This window comes from Crinia signifera, chromosome 1 (genome assembly GCF_055691185.1).
Source record: "Crinia signifera chromosome 1, ASM5569118v1, whole genome shotgun sequence".
Taxonomy (NCBI): domain Eukaryota; kingdom Metazoa; phylum Chordata; class Amphibia; order Anura; family Myobatrachidae; genus Crinia; species Crinia signifera.
Genome location: NC_139217.1, coordinates 295,356,222 through 295,375,617, shown reverse-complemented (window position 1 = coordinate 295,375,617; position 19,396 = coordinate 295,356,222). Strand labels below are relative to the sequence as shown.

General features: G+C 40.9%; 1 protein-coding gene across 34 annotated transcripts in view; it reads right to left on the bottom strand.

The window, feature by feature from the left end:
* PTPRD (protein tyrosine phosphatase receptor type D) overlaps positions 1–19,396 on the bottom strand; it is a 1,589,668-nt gene that overhangs the window by 228,120 nt on the left and 1,342,152 nt on the right. For all 34 annotated transcript variants that reach the window (XM_083185941.1, XM_083185944.1, XM_083185945.1 and 31 more), the window contains one exon: positions 10,266–10,433. In XM_083185941.1, the coding sequence (XP_083042067.1) occupies positions 10,266–10,350 (85 nt within the window). In that variant the 5' untranslated portion in view covers positions 10,351–10,433. The remainder of the gene's footprint in view (positions 1–10,265; positions 10,434–19,396) is intronic.

The following is a 19,396-nucleotide window of genomic DNA, read 5'->3' as shown; positions in this document are numbered from 1 at the left end:
ATACCCCAGCACTCCTATAAATTCAACGGCACAGGTGCCACAATGTCACATTCATATATACCCCACACAGAGACTGCTGTATTATATCTGAGGACCTGAAAACGTTAATCTAAAATACAGATTTAGATTTTTTGGCATCTTTACAAAGTCTCTGTGTGATATATATATATATATATATATATATATATATATATATAGAGAGAAATGTGGGGTCCGGCACTCCACTGGTTATAGTATAGGTTACTTGCTCCGGTGCCCTCCTCAGACAGCAAGGTCCAAATGTAGGTAAGAAAGCAAGGCGTCACTCGGAGACAGATGAATTCAAATCTTCACTGCTTTATTAAGCACAAGGTAATAACCAACACCAGCGTTTCGAGCCGCAAGCTCGTCCTCAGGGTACAACCCCTCACTGCACACACACCATGTTATATACCCCAAAAGGTTACTCCCCCAATATAATCAGCAGGGTTACTCACCTGGCACAGATATCAGCGTGGCGCCTCCAGCGTCTCATCCTTCCGTCTCCTATCCCCCGTTGCACTTCCTGGATGCGTCATCAATGACGCATCCGGTCTGTGACACGCAGGGAAACTTCAGAGACTAGGTGATTTCCGCCTCATGACCCGCACTACCAATCTGTACCTGGGAGATACCTGTATCAACGATACATGCATAAAAATTAGCATATAATTAAACATACAATACATAAAATTACAAAACCAATATTACGTGAATAAATATGTGAAATTATAAGAAAAGAGAAAATTTATAAAAAATGTTAAAAAGAGGAATACCAGCTGTGTCAAAAGACTAGCGCATTAATATCTTTTAAATGTAGATGGATTATTTAATTTTAACAATGAGTTATAATTTTATATAAATTGCGCTGACCATCCTCTACTTAACTGCAGACTTCCCGTATGAGCAGTAAAATACTAGCACTGATTTTAAGTATTTAGTGTACCGATATATGTGTCTGTGATACAGACCTACATGTGCTACAAAAAACTTTGTAAACCATGCTGCTCATTAAGCCCTCTAGGGGCAATGGTGTCCAAAACATGGATCCACCTTGCCTCTGCCTGTAACAGTAGTTTACCTCTATTGCCTCCCCTTGGAGGGGGGGGGCACATGATGTACAATTTTAGAGCGTAGACTTGCTACACTATGACCATAGTTTACACAATGTCGGGCCACCGGCTGATCGCTAGTTCCACTAGAGATAGCCTGCCGTATTGCATGGCGATGGTTGGCCATTCTTTCTTTGAATTGACATTCTGTCTTGCCCACGTAGTAAAGACCACACGGGCAAGACAGAACATAGACCACGAAGCGGGTTGAACAGGTGACCACTGACCTAATGGGTACTTTACGGCCTGTGTGGGGATGTGATATGTAACTACCCGTAAGTAAAGACCCACAGGTAGTACAACCCACACATCTATAACAGCCCACTGGTCGTGTCATAAAGTGAGTAGGAGCAGATTTTTTAGTTAAATTACTAATATCTAATTTAACTAGTAAGTCACTTAAATTTCTACCCCTCTTATAAGCTGGCATAATGCGCAGCTTATTTAAACCTGGTAGATCTTTATCGGTCGTAATGAGGGGCCAGTGATTTTTGACTTTTTTAGTGACTGTTTGACTATCACTAGCAAATTGATTAACCCAAGGAATCCTCTGATTGGCTTGATCCAATCTATCAGGTGGATTTAGAGTATCTTCCCTGGGTATCTGTAACACTTTTTCTTTGATTTTAATAAGTTCACTACGTCTATATCCCCTTTCTTCGAATTTGGCTTGCATAGTGTCTAGTTGTTTTATGGTCTCCTGTGGATCACTGGTGATGCGTCTCACCCGAAGCATCTGCGAATAGGGTAAACCCCTCCGCAGGGGCAGTGGGTGACAGCTCTCGTGGCGAAGCAATGTGTTCCTATCTGTGTTTTTTACATAGATGACAGTAGACAATTTTCTATCTTGTTGTGTATTTAGGACATCCAAAAAAATAATGGAGGTGTCACTAATTGAAAATGTGAATTTCACAGGACTAGATGACTGATTGTGTATTGTGAACATGTCCTCCAATGATTGTTTGGACCCTTGCCAAAAAATTAACAGGTCATCTATATACCTTAAATAAAGGCCTCGACCTGCTGGTGGCTTGAGGGAGGCACCCTCCATGCATGTACAGCTGAAAAAGCTACAAGAAAAATCTACCTATGACCCACAGTCCCATAACCCCTCCATTCGGTCCTTTACTAGAATGATGGACAATGCCATAGATTCTGTCAAAGATGAGACACTTTCCTCTAATAATTTGACACGCATGGAACAACAGGCTTTGCGTGACTTACAACAGAGGTCTGATGTAGTCATAAGAAGAGCCGACAAAGGAGGGTCGGTTGTGGTACAAGACTTAAGCAAATATCTTCTTGAATGTCAGAGACAATTGACTGATTTAAATGTATATGAGCACCTAACCAAAGATCCTTCTTGTGAATACAAGAAGGAATTGGACAGTTTATTGTTAACAGCAGTCAATGAGGATCTTATAACAGAAGAGATTGGTGCAGCTTTGCGCACAGAGTTCCCCATTGTCCCCCTTTTTTATACCTTGCCTAAGGTGCATAAGAGCTTAATTGACCCCCCTGGAAGGCCGATAATTTCAGCCAGGGGTTCTTTGTATCATAAGGTTTCTACTTTTCTGGATGCGTATCTCAATCCCTGCATACAAAACACCAAGTCATATTTGAAAGATACTAATATGTTGATTAAAAAATTGCAGGAGATTGAAATATGGCCAGAAAATATGTTATTATGTAGTGCAGATGTCACTGGTTTGTATACCTGCATCCCCCATCAATTAGGGTTGGATGCAGTGAGTGAACTGATCAGTGACAATGTGATCTACAAGGGCCCCCCCCGCCCAGCTCTTTATGCAATTACTATCTTTGGTTCTTAACAGGAATTTTTTTACCTTCGATGGTGGCATGTATAGGCAGAGACTTGGCTGTGCGATGGGGTCCCCAGTGGCCCCCTCGTACGCCAATGCCTTCATGTGCACCATCGACAGATTACTGTTTCATCAGGGACCACACAGCTCTAATGTGGTCCTTTATTTAAGGTATATAGATGACCTGTTAATTTTTTGGCAAGGGTCCAAACAATCATTGGAGGACATGTTCACAATACACAATCAGTCATCTAGTCCTGTGAAATTCACATTTTCAATTAGTGACACCTCCATTAATTTTTTGGATGTCCTAAATACACAACAAGATAGAAAATTGTCTACTGTCATCTATGTAAAAAACACAGATAGGAACACATTGCTTCGCCACGAGAGCTGTCACCCACTGCCCCTGCGGAGGGGTTTACCCTATTCGCAGATGCTTCGGGTGAGACGCATCACCAGTGATCCACAGGAGACCATAAAACAACTAGACACTATGCAAGCCAAATTCGAAGAAAGGGGATATAGACGTAGTGAACTTATTAAAATCAAAGAAAAAGTGTTACAGATACCCAGGGAAGATACTCTAAATCCACCTGATAGATTGGATCAAGCCAATCAGAGGATTCCTTGGGTTAATCAATTTGCTAGTGATAGTCAAACAGTCACTAAAAAAGTCAAAAATCACTGGCCCCTCATTACGACCGATAAAGATCTACCAGGTTTAAATAAGCTGCGCATTATGCCAGCTTATAAGAGGGGTAGAAATTTAAGTGACTTACTAGTTAAATTAGATATTAGTAATTTATCTGTTATAGATGTGTGGGTTGTACTACCTGTGGGTCTTTACTTACGGGTAGTTACATATCACATCCCCACACAGGCCGTAAAGTACCCATTAGGTCAGTGGTCACCTGTTCAACCCGCTTCGTGGTCTATGTTCTGTCTTGCCCGTGTGGTCTTTACTACGTGGGCAAGACAGAATGTCAATTCAAAGAAAGAATGGCCAACCATCGCCATGCAATACGGCAGGCTATCTCTAGTGGAACTAGCGATCAGCCGGTGGCCCGACATTGTGTAAACTATGGTCATAGTGTAGCAAGTCTACGCTCTAAAATTGTACATCATGTGCCCCCCCCTCCAAGGGGAGGCAATAGAGGTAAACTACTGTTACAGGCAGAGGCAAGGTGGATCCATGTTTTGGACACCATTGCCCCTAGAGGGCTTAATGAGCAGCATGGTTTACAAAGTTTTTTGTAGCACATGTAGGTCTGTATCACAGACACATATATCGGTACACTAAATACTTAAAATCAGTGCTAGTATTTTACTGCTCATACGGGAAGTCTGCAGTTAAGTAGAGGATGGTCAGCGCAATTTATATAAAATTATAACTCATTGTTAAAATTAAATAATCCATCTACATTTAAAAGATATTAATGCGCTAGTCTTTTGACACAGCTGGTATTCCTCTTTTTAACATTTTTTATAAATTTTCTCTTTTCTTATAATTTCACATATTTATTCACGTAATATTGGTTTTGTAATTTTATGTATTGTATGTTTAATTATATGCTAATTTTTATGCATGTATCGTTGATACAGGTATCTCCCAGGTACAGATTGGTAGTGCGGGTCATGAGGCGGAAATCACCTAGTCTCTGAAGTTTCCCTGCGTGTCACAGACCGGATGCGTCATTGATGACGCATCCAGGAAGTGCAACGGTGGATAGGAGACGGAAGGATGAGACGCTGGAGGCGCCACGCTGATATCTGTGCCAGGTGAGTAACCCTGCTGATTATATTGGGGGAGTAACCTTTTGGGGTATATAACATGGTGTGTGTGCAGTGAGGGGTTGTACCCTGAGGACGAGCTTGCGGCTCGAAACGCTGGTGTTGGTTATTACCTTGTGCTTAATAAAGCAGTGAAGATTTGAATTCATCTGTCTCCGAGTGACGCCTTGCTTTCTTACATATATATATATATATATATATATATATATATAATAGAATAGAATAGAACTTTAAATTGAATTTTAAATTTCAATTTGAATATATATAATTCATAAAGTCAGAGAGCACTCACCAGGCTAAGTTGTAGAAGCAGGTAAAAAGGTATTCTTTAATCCAACATACGTCACATAAAGCAGGTCGACGTTTCTGGCATTGTTGTGTCCTTTGTCAAAACATACATCAGGACTTATGAGAGCAGCATATATACTCTCCCCTGACCAACCAGCCAATATATACCAATGCCCAGACACCAGGTGCAATCACTCATCACTGTGGACCGGAAGTACCACAGTCTGATAATATGCGCATAAATATAGTATGGCTTAAATTTAAACTATGGAGTTGAGATCTTGCTTGATCAAACTGTGGTACTTCCAGTCCACAGTGATGAGTGATTGCACCTGGTTTCTGGGCATTGGTAGTGTTCATTCTAGCACCCGCCATCTTTGAAAACCCATGCAGTTCCTCTTGCCTACCTGAAGTGTCGCTGTCAGCTGTGGTGTTTCTAGCACAGGTCTGGTTTGCATATCAGTGCTGATATACAGACCACACTGTGCTAGAAGCACTATAGCAGACAGTGACACCCCAGGCAGGGAAGAGGAACTGCATGGGTTTTCAAAGATGGCGGGTGCTAGAATGAACACTACATTGGTATATATTGGCTGGTTGGTCAGGGGAGTATATATGCTGCTCTCACAAGTCCTGATGTATGTCTTGACAAAGGGCACAACGATGCCCGAAATGTCGACCTACTTTATGAATACCTTTTTACCTGCTTCTTCAAATTAGCCTGGTGAGTACTCTCTGACTTTAGGAATTATATGTGGCTCCTCCCAGATTGGAACAAGGAGTCTGAGACTTTTCGCACCCCAGCAAGGTGTGGGATATGCTGATGTGTATGCCATCCTGACAGATATATATATATATATATATATATATATATATATATATATATATATATGCACAAATTACTAGCTCTTTGCTTACTATTACTAATAGACCTGGGTGCCCTCCTGGACTGAAGCAGTCTCCAATAATCTCCCACAAGCAATGTAAGTCTTTTATTTTATCATATATATATATATATATATATATATATATATATCCCCCACAGCAGCGCCACTTCCTGGATTTAGAAGAAAATGAAGCCTCACACAGGGGGGTCGTTCAAGAGTTGGGCATGCCGGCGGCCCTTCAATGGCAAGTTGTTGCTCCATTCAGGCAACCACAGACACTGGAGCTGACAATACTATTATTTTGTTCTGTCATATACTGTAGATACCAGTAGCCTAACCCTCATGTTCTGCTGTTTATAAATAAAACACTAATTTCCAAGATTCTATGTCACCAGCCGAAGTTTGTTCGGAATGGTAAATTATTTACTGTAGGGAGGATTTGGGAATTGGAAACAAAACTCCCAGTGTTCAATTTAAAGCTTCAATTCAGTCACAAATGTCTGTGTAACTGGTGGTTAAATAGATCTATAAAACATATTTGTGTTTCAAACACAGTTTTAGCCGACAGTTGCAACAATTCTAAATCAATTATTAACAAAATAAAAAAAAACAAAATTGCTGTTAAGTAGCCCAATAAAATGAAATGGAAAACACACTTGGAAGACAGACACAGAATAGCAGAAAATTATCAATATTTTGCCGCTTTGAGTTTACTATAAAAGATGTCATCGCTGTGTCTGGTGACCTTTGTCTTATTACCGGTTTTCTGTCATAAGAACAACATGGTAGATTTGGATTCCTGCTAACATAGGCTATGACAAATCCATCTTAAGTAAAACAAATTACTTGAACATGTAACAATCAATTTATTTCATAGTGAACATGTATTACACATAATAAATAAATTAGTACGCATGCATGCACACACTCTGCCAGGCCTTGCAAAAGGAAAAAGGCTAGAAATGTTCCCCACCCATGTGGCCTTCTGTTACCACTGGTTTTAGTATACTATCCTACCCAAGAACCCCCAAACTTGCAATGACCAATGTGGTGCTGCCTTGTAGACAGCGGAAATCAGTATTGACTGGCAAGATGATGCCCTTTTATAATACACATTGGCCCTTATTCTGGTTCACTCGCAAAGGCAAATTCCTTCTCAAATGGACAAAATCATGTGCACTGCAGGGGGGCAGATGTAACATGTGCAGAGTGATTTAGAATTTGGTGAGTTATTTTGTTTCTGTGCAAGGAAAATACTGACTGCTTTATTTTCACACTGCAATATACTGTAGATCTCACTTTGTAGTAAAGCCCAACCCAAATCTAAATCTCTCTGCACAAGTGACATCTGCCCCCCCGCCCCCCCACACACACACACACACACTGTAGTGCACATGGTTTTGTCCATTTGAGAAGGAATTTGCCTTTGCGAGTGAACCAGAATAAGGGCCATTGATCACAAGCAATGTACACATTTTTTGTTTGTACTGAATGTGTAGAATGTTACTGTTAAGGTAAAAAATGGAATAGGAATTTGGGGCCTAATTCAGATGTGGTTGCAGGTGGCATCGCTGCTGCACTAATATGATAATGCAGCAGGAGGTGTCTGATACAAGTAGATGGTTTGTGCTTATAATTGGTATCTAGTTCTGCGTCCTGCAATGCAGAATCAAATCACCTGGACACCATTGGTCGGCTGCGTGCCCCATGGCTACTGCAATTCCGACCATCTTCCAAAGGAGATTCTGGCCTCAGTACTACCCTAAAAAAGATCACATACCTGTTCTGTGAAACAGAGCCTTTTGCCAACCCCAATTGGCTCCAGACTGTGAATCTATTGATGCAAGCAGAAGGAGGAGTGAAAGTAAAATGATAGTAAAGGGATATGGGGGAAATGATATGTGATAAGTCTGATGTCTTACATAAGTAAGAGGTAATAATAAAATGTGATCGGTGCTACATGTATCCAAAAGAAACTAAAGAGGTGATGATTGTTGTATGATATGATCTGTTTCAATGCATCATATCGAACACCTTTCATCACCTCTTTAGTTTCTTTTGGATACATGTAGCACCTCCACATTTTATTATTACCTCTTACTTATGTAAGACTTATCACATATACATTTTGCCTATATCCCTTTACCATCAATTTCACACCAATGTGAAGCCGTGTGGTGGTTCTGCTGGGCTGGTTTGATGGGTCCTGTGCCCTGGTCTTGTCCCATAGTAGTGTTAGGGACCTGCCTGATAGAGGTCACCTGGGCAGGCCCATAATAATGGCCATCATTATGCTAAAAACCTCTGAAATGCAATATAGCAATATTATTAATAGGTTTGGCATTTCTATTTAGAGTGTGCACCTGCAAGCTCCTCCTTCTGATTGCTGCACTACAAATCTTGGCAGGTAGCACCTCACATTATGTTCAGGGTGTGCAATCTAGGGTTCCTACCCCTATGTGAATCTATTGATATCTGCAGCCATAGTAGGTCTATGACGCAGAACCCGTACTGCACATGAGCATTAGAGATCTGGCTCATGAGCAAAGACCATGTCAAATAAAGCCCAGCCTGGTGTGGAATCTGATGCCACCCTGCCAGGCAAATGGTTAATGCTTTCTACAGTTGTACAACTAGATAAAATGACAAGGCTGTGTCCAAATAATATAGAAGTTTTAAAGTCACTAATTATGTGTTAAGAAAAAAAAACAACTACCGGTAATTAAGCAATAGCTGGATCATAAAGAAGTTCACATTTCTTTAATATTATTTACAAGGAACCCCAAAATATATTTAGATACGCTGTCGTTACCCCCTTGATTTGAGCCAGGCAGCAATTGATGATGATTACCATGTATGGCTGTGTGTGTTATACAATTTGTACCACACACAGCCATACATGGTAATCATCACCATCAATGATGTGTGTGGTATAGCCATTGATAATGTGACGTCTGGGTAACTATTAAGGTGTCCATTCGCTGTGCATTTGCCCTGTGCGATGCGATGCACGCTCCCAGCGGCAGTACAGACTGGGCACTGCCGAGAGGGTGCAGCAACTAGTCAACTCTACTGATGAAGTGGGCAGACTTGGAGGTGGGGCCCGGGCCATCATGCAGGGAAGCGCATAGATTCATATGGATGGTGTAATGGTTAGCATTACTGCCTCACAGCGCTGAGGTCATGCATTCCATTCCCACCATGGCCCTAACTGTGCGGAGTTTGTATATTCTCCCCGTGTTTGCGTGGGTTTCCTCCGGGTACTCCGGTTTCCTCCCACATTCCAAAAATATAATGGTAGGTTATTTGGCTCCTAACAAAATTAACCCTAGAACGTCTGTGTATGCATGTATTTGGTATGGAATAAAGAGTGTAAGCTCTACTGGGGCAGGGACTGATGTGAATGTTCAAATATTCTCTGTAAAGCGCTGCGGAATATGTATGCGCTATATAAGAAACTGTTAATAAATAAATAATAATATGCATGCCCGGCTGTGTCTCGGAAGTGCGACTATCCATTACCCCCGGGGATTTCATTTTTACACCATATGGGATAATTTACCCCTGTTCCCTGACCACTGATTTAAATAGATAAGTGCCATGCCAACTTTTTTAACCTGTCAATCTTTTAAACCTGTCTACCTTAAGGCCCAAACACACTGGACGATATTGGACACAATATCGTTCAGAAAAGGCTTTCTGAACAATATCAGCCAGTGGGTACACTGTGCATTGTTAACGATGCGCACTCCTGCGCATCATTAAAGACCCCCTCCCTCATCCAGCATGTCCGGACGAGGGAGGTCATCGTTAACGATGGCCATTCTGCAGCAGCAGCATGGCCTGCAATCCCAGGCCATGGTTTTCCACTTGTATGCATGCATACTCACTTGCCGTTGCCGGTCGCCCTCGCTGGGTTCCCGCCGCTGATGATATCAGCGAGATCGTTTTAATGTGTACGGCCCTTAAGGTACAGTTGACCTGTTTGATCTTTGGACCATGTCATCTTGTTGCATGTCAACATGCAATAAGTTGTCCAACTAAAACACTGTCTGTCAACTGACTAGAACCCAGTTGAGCGGTATTTTAATTGTCAATGTCTCAGTCGGGATTTCTAAATATTATATTGTGGAAAGAGAAATGCAAACAAAAAAAACATATTTCAGCATATAGCACAGCAGAATTACTGAAAAAATGACGGAAGTGACTGTTTTCAGATGATAGCTTACAGTTAATGAGAATCCCAGTGTTTTTATATGCAAACCTGATTCCACTATTGTCAACACAAAACATTATGACACATCATCGTTGAGACTGGAAACAGAACAAAGAACTAGACTTACTTTCAGCATGAGCATGGAGTAGGAAACACAGAAGAACCAGCATTGACCTGGCACAGTTCATCATCTGACAGCTTGGCACCTGCATGCTTAGGAAGGCTTGATGTCAATGGCTTTTAAAGCCAACGGGTGTCTACCCACTCGAATGTTTCAGTGTGGTATTCTCACAGCCTGCAGAAGAGAACAAAAACACACACAATAAGAATATGATGCTTACACTGCCATCATGCAACACTGAAAATCAGCTACAGTAAAGCACATTGCAATATTTCCAAATTACAATCAATGAAGTACATTACACACTTTGTGTTTTTTTGCCAACATGCATAATGCCAAGAAGCAGCTTGGCAGAGATGGTGATGTGTTTCCCCATATTAGAGTAAAGTAAACCTAATCCCAGATGGCTTCTTCCCCTGGTCAGATCATCACCCAAATCATTTATCTTCATAATTAGCTGTCATTTCAGGAAAGGTATGTGCCAGCCTAATGCATTACATGCGTTAAGCACATCCAAAATTCCAAACATATTTATACAGCATTTGTCTAGAAACAGCTCTTTAGACATATATTACCCAGACGCTGACACATCGCAGTTTCATAAAAGAAAAAATAACACCAAACACAGCAGATTGTCACACAAAAGGAAGTGGTTTCGAAATTGGGTGAAGTGGGTAACTGACAACAGAGAAGACTGCTCTAGATTTTAAGAGTCATCGAAAAACATGTAACTATAATTATTTGTTTATACTGCTGTTTATAGTTTCTCACTGAAGGAAATCGGGGAATAATAATTACATATAGGCCATATATACTGTAGCACTGAGTTGCTGACACACATTGTCTTGAAGACACAACAAGAACACACTCATTGTTCAGAATCATATGGATTTGCAACAAGATTTTATACTGTTCCGTGGAAGGAGATAAAGATGCAGCTAATTCCATTCAATACAAACAAGCCAATGCAATGTTGCCTTGTTGTGGCTAAGGTGTAGGTGGAATTGTTGGATCTGCAGAATTGTAAGTACATAGAGTTCTGTCTGATTTCAGATGGCTCAATTGTCTTACACCAGACATAGGGTTGGTATTTGTGTGTTTTGTATAATGTTGATAGCTATTTGTACATGCCGGTACATACAGTAGATATGTGCATTTAGTTATATACAAGCAGTACTACAGTTGGTTTAGGCAACTTGCGTGGAACAAATCTATCCCAAAGTGTGTTCTAGGTGCATATGTGCAGTGGCGTCACTAAAATGCTGGCTCCTTCACAGTGATAGGAGCCGGTGCTACACTGTAAAATTAGTTGCAGCACTAGGCTCCTATTACAGTGTAGGAGTCAGCATTGCAAACAGTCTGTCTCCAGGAGCAGCCCAGCATATTTGGGACAAAATGACAAAAACAGGGGTCAGGCTTTGAAGCAACTCCATTTCCCACAAAGCCATTCCCTATCCTGCAAAGTCACAACCTCTTTTTAGCTGTGCATGCCTGTGACATGTGCATTGAGTTTTTTTAAGCTGCACTGAGTGTCTCCAAGATTACAGGTGTGCACCAAATTTAAAGACCCAAGCATGACATTTAGTTTATGGATATACTGATAACTAAAATTGGTTGAGGGTGTTAATTTTTATTGGTGTACCACCCTGCAAAAACAAGTATCGTAAGAAATCAAGTCTTATTCTATATCTGGCTTGGTAAATTCTGCAACTTGGAGTTGATTTTGAGCTGAAAAGCACAGTTTTAGATGCAGTGCACAAATATGCAGCACATAAAGAAATGCCAATCACCCAAATTTGCATGTAATTTGCCCAAGCTGAAGCTAAACTAAACAGTATCATTTAATAAGATAAGCACTTCCAAAATGGCTGGAGTGACTTGACATTTAACAATTTGTACAATACATGTCTACAGATTTCCCTACCCTCTCATACCATAGGTACTCATAGTTTGCAGAGGTTCATCCCTGGTCAAGACCAGGGTTGAAATGCAGTGTTACTCAACATGGGAATTTTCACAGTGGCACTTTCACACCGCACTTAAACCCAGGTTGGAGACACAAGGACACGGCAGTAACCTGGGTCCAGAGTGCGGTCTGAAAGTGGTATAAATGGTGTAGGACCAGGAATTAGGGGCACAATCTTGGAGTGAAAATGGATGACCATTTACTAAAATATTGTCTTTTTGGTCCAGTGTGTTAATTTCCTTTTTGATGTTTATACATACATTAAGGAACAACCTGGCCTTGTACATTATCTTTATGATACATCTACCAGTTCCCAAGGTAAGCATATTTTTCTGAACACTAAGTGAAGCATTTATAAGGCAGAGATAAAGTTATAAAATATATTTAACATATTACTGTTAAGTGGAACACAAAGGACTATAAAGTTTAATATTTATTTGTTGCGCAAATAAAATTATATTTCCTGTGACATTTGATAACAGTATAAACCTGATGCTGAGTTTATTGCATTACAAAATTACTATTTAAAAATGATTACTCAAGTTAAAGAATATGTTCCTTTTATGACTAGGGTGCAGAATTAACAGGTGTGCATGTTAAATGGGGCTGCAGTTAATCAGCTTCTGTCGTGTGTTTGAAAAATGGCAGTTATGAGCTGCTTGGTTGCCTCACCATTTAACATTCATAACGAGGTTGGTTCCCCCTGACAGCGGTTGGAGATGACATCATCTCCAAGTGCCAGTGATCCAGATTTCTGCATGCTTTTAGCGTGATCTGGGATGGATAACCTGGGACACACCATTCACACAGCAGTCGACATGTGTCAGTGATGAGTTCAACCCCGGTAGCTTCTAGGGTCACATTTCCCGATAGTGCCTAGGGTCACATTTCCCGATAGCTTCTAGGGTCACATTTCCCGGTAACACAATCTGGGTAGACTCTTTCACACAAAACTTGGACCTGAGTTGTCCCGGCAATAACCCGGGTTATAAATTGACGTGAAGGTGAATTAGATTGTTGAATACATTTGCATACAACTGCTGATAAAATTATTTTACAATTAGAACAGATGTATATTGCACAACATTGAAAAGTAGTTGGTAGATAGCATATCTTGCATGCAGGTTTTTCCTAATTGTAAAACAATATGATGTAAAATCATATGATAAATTAATGTATATCAATTCAATCAAAACCAAAAACATATTATAAATAAACTATGCTACAAAACTTCCATTCATGTATTTAACCAGCAGATAAATACAGCTCCTATGGATGACACCTGTGCTAATTGAAGACAAGCTGAATTTTAACAGCACACACGGCCTTCATCTTGTCTGCTGTTTATCCTTTGATACCATGTACTGTGCTCCTGAAATGAATGAAAGCCAGGGAAATCATAGTAGGCCATGTGCTGAGGGCACCAGCTCACTCTTATCATCATAACCATCTTTATGCCAGTATTTCAAATAGCAGCAACATCCATAAGACATCAGTCCTGTCGGACTCAATTTGTGTCTGTGCAAGCGTATCCGAGCCAACTGCTTCATAATGACTTTGATGCTATCACTGAGATGGAGATATATAGAATGTGCTCTCGGAGGGAGGAAAGGTTGCTTTGTTTTCTTGTGCTGCTTCACAGTGACAACGAAGGCGTTATCCACATATGTATAAGGATTTAGAACCATACTTTAGGAACTGGTGAAATAAAAATTTTATTAGAATACTGATTTTTCAAGTGAAATTTAACTGTTTTTAATGTGCCCATTTCAACTAAATATTAAATACAATATTTAACATGTTGTTGAACTGGCTAGAGAAAAACCATGAAAGAAAGTGTGGAAAATACAGTAATAGTGTTTTTTTTTCTAGTGCATGTAGCTGGAGAAACAGCAGCATTAGGGACATTTGGAAGTTTGCAAATTATTCAAATATCTCAAAGGCCTGGAATGTTATTCCACTCCAATCGGCTACAGACTGGGGACTTTAATCTGGTCCACACGCAACGCTGCAAAATCCGCAGCATTGCATGTGGACGTAACGCCGCCTACACGGCTGCCACCCCTCCCCCCTCGCTCGCTGAGTTCCCCGCATGGCTGCGAATGAATGTTTTGCATAAACGTCCATTCACATGATTTGGAAGGTGCATGCAATACTAAGACATTCTCTGGTGTCTTAGCTTTGCATGTTCCTTGTATGGGAAGAGGGTGTCACTGTGCCACTTGCATGGGAATGCCCAGCATTTGCATGGGAACACCCATAAAACGCTGTGTGTTTCCATGGGCGCAGCACGTCGCCGACACCCCAAGCCCCCTGCCCGCACTGCTAGGTGTGAATGGAATGGCAAACTAGCAGTTCGCCGTGCCCGCTCTCACCCAGCGTCTTCACATGCACATAAATGCTGGTACGCATGCGCAGACGCAAAACATCGCTCCTGTGAGAACGCACGGGGGAGCGATGAAACCAGAATAAGACCCTTGATTTGAACTCACAGGTTCAAAATAGTGGCTCATTGCTTGCAATGCCACTGTTGCAGTCAAATAGGTACAGTATATAACTTAGCAGCTGGTTTGCTGGTGGTTTGAAGCCACTGGACTTTACCGCCAGTTTAAAGCACTAAACCACTGAATTTGCTATACAACTGTCGATGTTAATTTGTTTACAAATGTCCAAACTGCTGGTGTTTTGTTCTTAACCCTTAGAGGAAACCACCACCAATCTACTGTAAAACCACTGCATCTATCTGGCCAATCAGAACGAGATGATTACATTTATGAGGGTAATCATTACATATTGAATAAGGATGCAAAAAAATCCTATTTTCAAGGAATTATTAGATCTTGGCAGCTCACAATGTGCCAATTTCTTCAACTTTGTCTATGAATACTAAAATACTACAGTATACTAAAATGCTGTGCAACGTAACAAATGTACAAATGTGTCCACATACATCTAAACTCCTATTACACTAAAAGGTGCTTTTCGGTGCACCAGGGCATCTTTTTTGGGGGGACTTTTTCCATTAAATAGTGCTTAGTTTCAAAATGTAGCAATTAGGGACAGCTTCTGCTGATAAAAATGATTTGAAGCGTGTCTATTTTCAGTGTGTGAATGCCGCTGTAACTGCATAAAAATGTACAAAGTTACACTGTTTTTCCAGGAAAGTGCTCAGACACTGTGCAGCGTGACGTGGTCAGAAATTATACCACCCGCCTGCTGAAACAATCTCCTCCCATTTGCCTGTCACCACTGGCCAGCTCCATCCCATCTACCATGTAAGTAATACTGTGGGGCATCCGGTGAAGGGGAGGGGGGAGATACTGCTCAGTTACTAGGGAGGCTTAATCCCGGATATCATGGGAATTCTGAGATTGAGCATTTTTCAATCCCAAATCACGGGAATGGTTTCTTCATATTCCTTAAATGTCTGTAGACTAGAACAATCTATCTGTTATACTATTATAAATTATGAGTGTAAATCCAATTACAGTATGTAGTACAGAAAATAAGGGTTGCAGTGCTTACATTTGTGATCAGCTCCAGACAGTGCTCCATGAGTACCAGGCAGTGGAGGCAAAACCAATATGGCTTATGGGGCCAATAGTACACAACACAGCAAACTGAGGGGTAAATGTAGCAAGCAGTTATGCTTGGAAAAAGTATAGATTTTACAATAAATAAATTCTGGTGACTACCAAAGCTGAACTATTTGGTGCTTGTAGCAAACACATACATCTGTTTGTCGATGGTATTATGTTTATGTTCATTGTGTGCTTCATTCTGGAGCATTTATGTGTCAGCACATATTTGTCTTATCAGCAGATGCATATAGAGAGGGCACACATCACTGGAGGGATCAGTTACTGCAAGACCTCTCCGGTGATCAAGGGCGGGATGTTGTAACATCCGCGCCCATTATCGCCGGCTACCGCATTCTTAATAACGGCATATGCTGTAACATATGCCGTTATTAACGCAAGGGACAGCTCTTGCGATAAGAGCTGTCCCTTGTGATGTTGTGCCGGCACTGGACTTCGGGGTCTGTGACCCTGGAGTCCATCTGCGCATGCGCAGACCCCGGCGCCGGCCGCAGGGCGCGCTGGGAGGGATCCGTGACGGAGCCCTCAAACAGCGCTGCGGTAAGAAGCCCATAGGCTTCTGCAGGGAATCGCCAGCTTTTGCTGGCGATTCCCTCCGCAGCGCTGACACTGCGGAGGTGCCATATAGCATATGGAAATGCGGTAAAAACCCCGAAAACTGGGTTTTTACCGCATTTCTGCTTTACAGAATCTCCCCCCAAATCTTTGATTTATTCCTGCACTATCACATCTTATGATAATGAGTAAAACAGGATGTATCTTAGCGATTATAATGGGTGATAGATATGATAATAGCGATACAGGATGTACTGTATCTTTGTGATGATAAAGGGTGATCGATAGGATGATGGGCGATATAGGATATATCTTAGGGACCAACCAATGATACATTTTCCCCTGAATCCCTAGAATGGCCCTGGCACTAACATTGTAAAAACATGGAGTCCCAGCAGTTCTATCCTGCAGTTTTTAAAGAGGGGTGGTTGTCACGGCATCTGGAGGAATTTCCTTTAAAAGTAGAGTAGTGACCTGCTGGCATGGTATTGAAGGAATGGACTTGGTTCTCATAAAACCCAACAGCACAGTGTGATTGTAAACTCTGCAGTCCCTTAGACAGTTCTCAGCTATAGCAATCAGTAGGGAATTACAATCCTTAATGCGTTTGCATTTAGCAATCTAAAAACAAATGTGTAAAGTAGGAAGGATGTAATATGCATTTTTCATGTGTCTGATACTGGGTGGATGCCACTATTTTTATTGTTAGTTTAATTATATAGGCACCAAGCAATGATTAAATAAAGAGTGCACCTAACTTCCTCTGGTGACAGGTGCATTTCAACTCTGATATTGGGCCGTTAGAAAATTCTGGGCAAGCAACAACTGCGGAAAACTCATAAACATTTTGCTGCTGTGTTTTATTTAAAATATCTACATATTTTGCAATGTAAAAGAGGCAAACTATCTTGGAGAGGAAACAAAACATGTGGAAATGCACCATCAAGCGCTGCTGAAGCTGTAATGTATGATGCTTCCAAATACAGACAGAATTAGGTATTCAGGCAATCTTGTGCATAATTCATTGTGATGCCTCTTAACAGACAGAACTGCAACTAGGGACCTAGACCACAAAACAGAGAAAGTCTTTGACTCATACAATATAAATTCATTTGGCGATAAGGCTTATATTTCTGTAATCTCTCAGGGACGGCTTCTTTAACTGTTCGCTGTCGAGGATGTGAGTTTGTGAACGTGTCAGTAAAACGCACGCACACACAAAATAGACCAGGAATATCCAGCATTTCTGTGTTTTTCTCATTAAATGCTGCCCGGGTTCTTCCCATTAACAAATCGTAGGTAAATAATCAAACAAAATAGCGTGTTTGCGTTGAAGTCAGGAAAGCGGTACCAACTCACCCATCATTTGGACAGCTGAATGAGCTCCATCAATGGAAAGCCTCCTTTAAATTAATGACCTGCTACAGCATGATGACTGCTTAGGAAGGAAATATTTATAGTTTTTCTTCCAGCTCTTGACCCTTGAAATTAAAAACACTTTCTCCCACTCCTGTAGCTCCAGTTAACCCGGAGGACAAATGTCTTGAATCCACAGAAGAAGTAAAGGATGAGCAGATTAAAAAATTGCCACTCTCTTCGAACAACACACAAGTTGCATCATACGACTCAACCAGCAACAAAGACAAGTACTGATCCATGTACTGTACTATTCAAATATACATAAGTGCAAAGCTCTGTATTCTTCAGCGGGGAAAAAAAAAAGATGTTTTTGTCTGAAGGGCAAAATAAATAAATTTATAAGAAGTGTCCTATTTTGCTAGATTACCTCTATTCACAGTGTGGGAGGCATACACTCTATTGTGCCTTTTTCGCTATTATGCACTACAAGATATTCCAACACAATAGAGCCAGAAGATTCTGAATCTCAATACGTTGCCCCCTTTTATCCAAAAGGACCTGTTAAGCGCTGAAATACAATTCCCTAATATATCCTCCAAACAACAAAAACTGCAACACTTCTTATGTAAACGCAGCAAATACAAAGAAACATATATTATACATATAGCGGTAGCAAAATAAAAAATAAAATAAAACTATTATTATAATGATCACATTACAAATAGACCGTCTGGGGAACACTTATTTCCTCAATATCATTGCAAAAACTCATTATTGAATATATTGGTCTAAATATCTTACCGCGTCAATAACATTGCTTTGGGGATGCATTAGCTAATAGCAGAATGCACAGACATTATAATAGAAATGTCGACAGCTACAAAGCTAAACAAAAACATTGCAAGGCAGATAACTCCTGGTGGAGCTGTACACCATTACAAGAAGAATGTGACACATTCTCACAGACCAAATGTTTCCCATAGAGGATTGTATTTTGTCTAAGAGCTTAACAACACAAAGTGGAGGGAAAAGTCTTGTATAAATCAGGCCAAAAAAAGGATTTTCTCGGGAATCTGCCAACTATATAAGGAAAATATCTACTGGGAACCTGCAAATTCACCATCGTACAAACTAAAGACCTACTTGTTCAGCAGCGAATTCGGACCCGTGGGTGACTGGGCATGTCTATAGGCGATAATAAGCATGTGCATACCCCAGCAGCGGGTAAGAATTTTTTGGGCGCTTGCATACCGATTGGCAGCCAGGGGTGGACACCTGGCGTTTCTTAGGCGTGCCCACAAAAATGGTGGGCGCACCCATGGAAACGCTGGGCAGGCTCTGTGAAATGCAGGCGTTCTCCAGCATGCTCATGGAATGCCTGCATTTCATGACCTCAGCAGGGCCACCCCCAATTCAGAGAAAACCTTTTCTGCTGCAAACAGAGAAGTCGTTCGATGGTGAGCAACCATCAAATGATTTCTTACCTGCTCGTTAGCACTGAAGAGCACAATGCCGCCATAAAAACTAATGATAATAATAATAATCAAAAGAGTCTAGTATACATTTCTGATTGTAATATTTACAAATATTACTTTTTTTTTTAATCCATCAGAAATACTACAATTGAGGTTTCTGTGAATCACATGCATTAGCAGTTT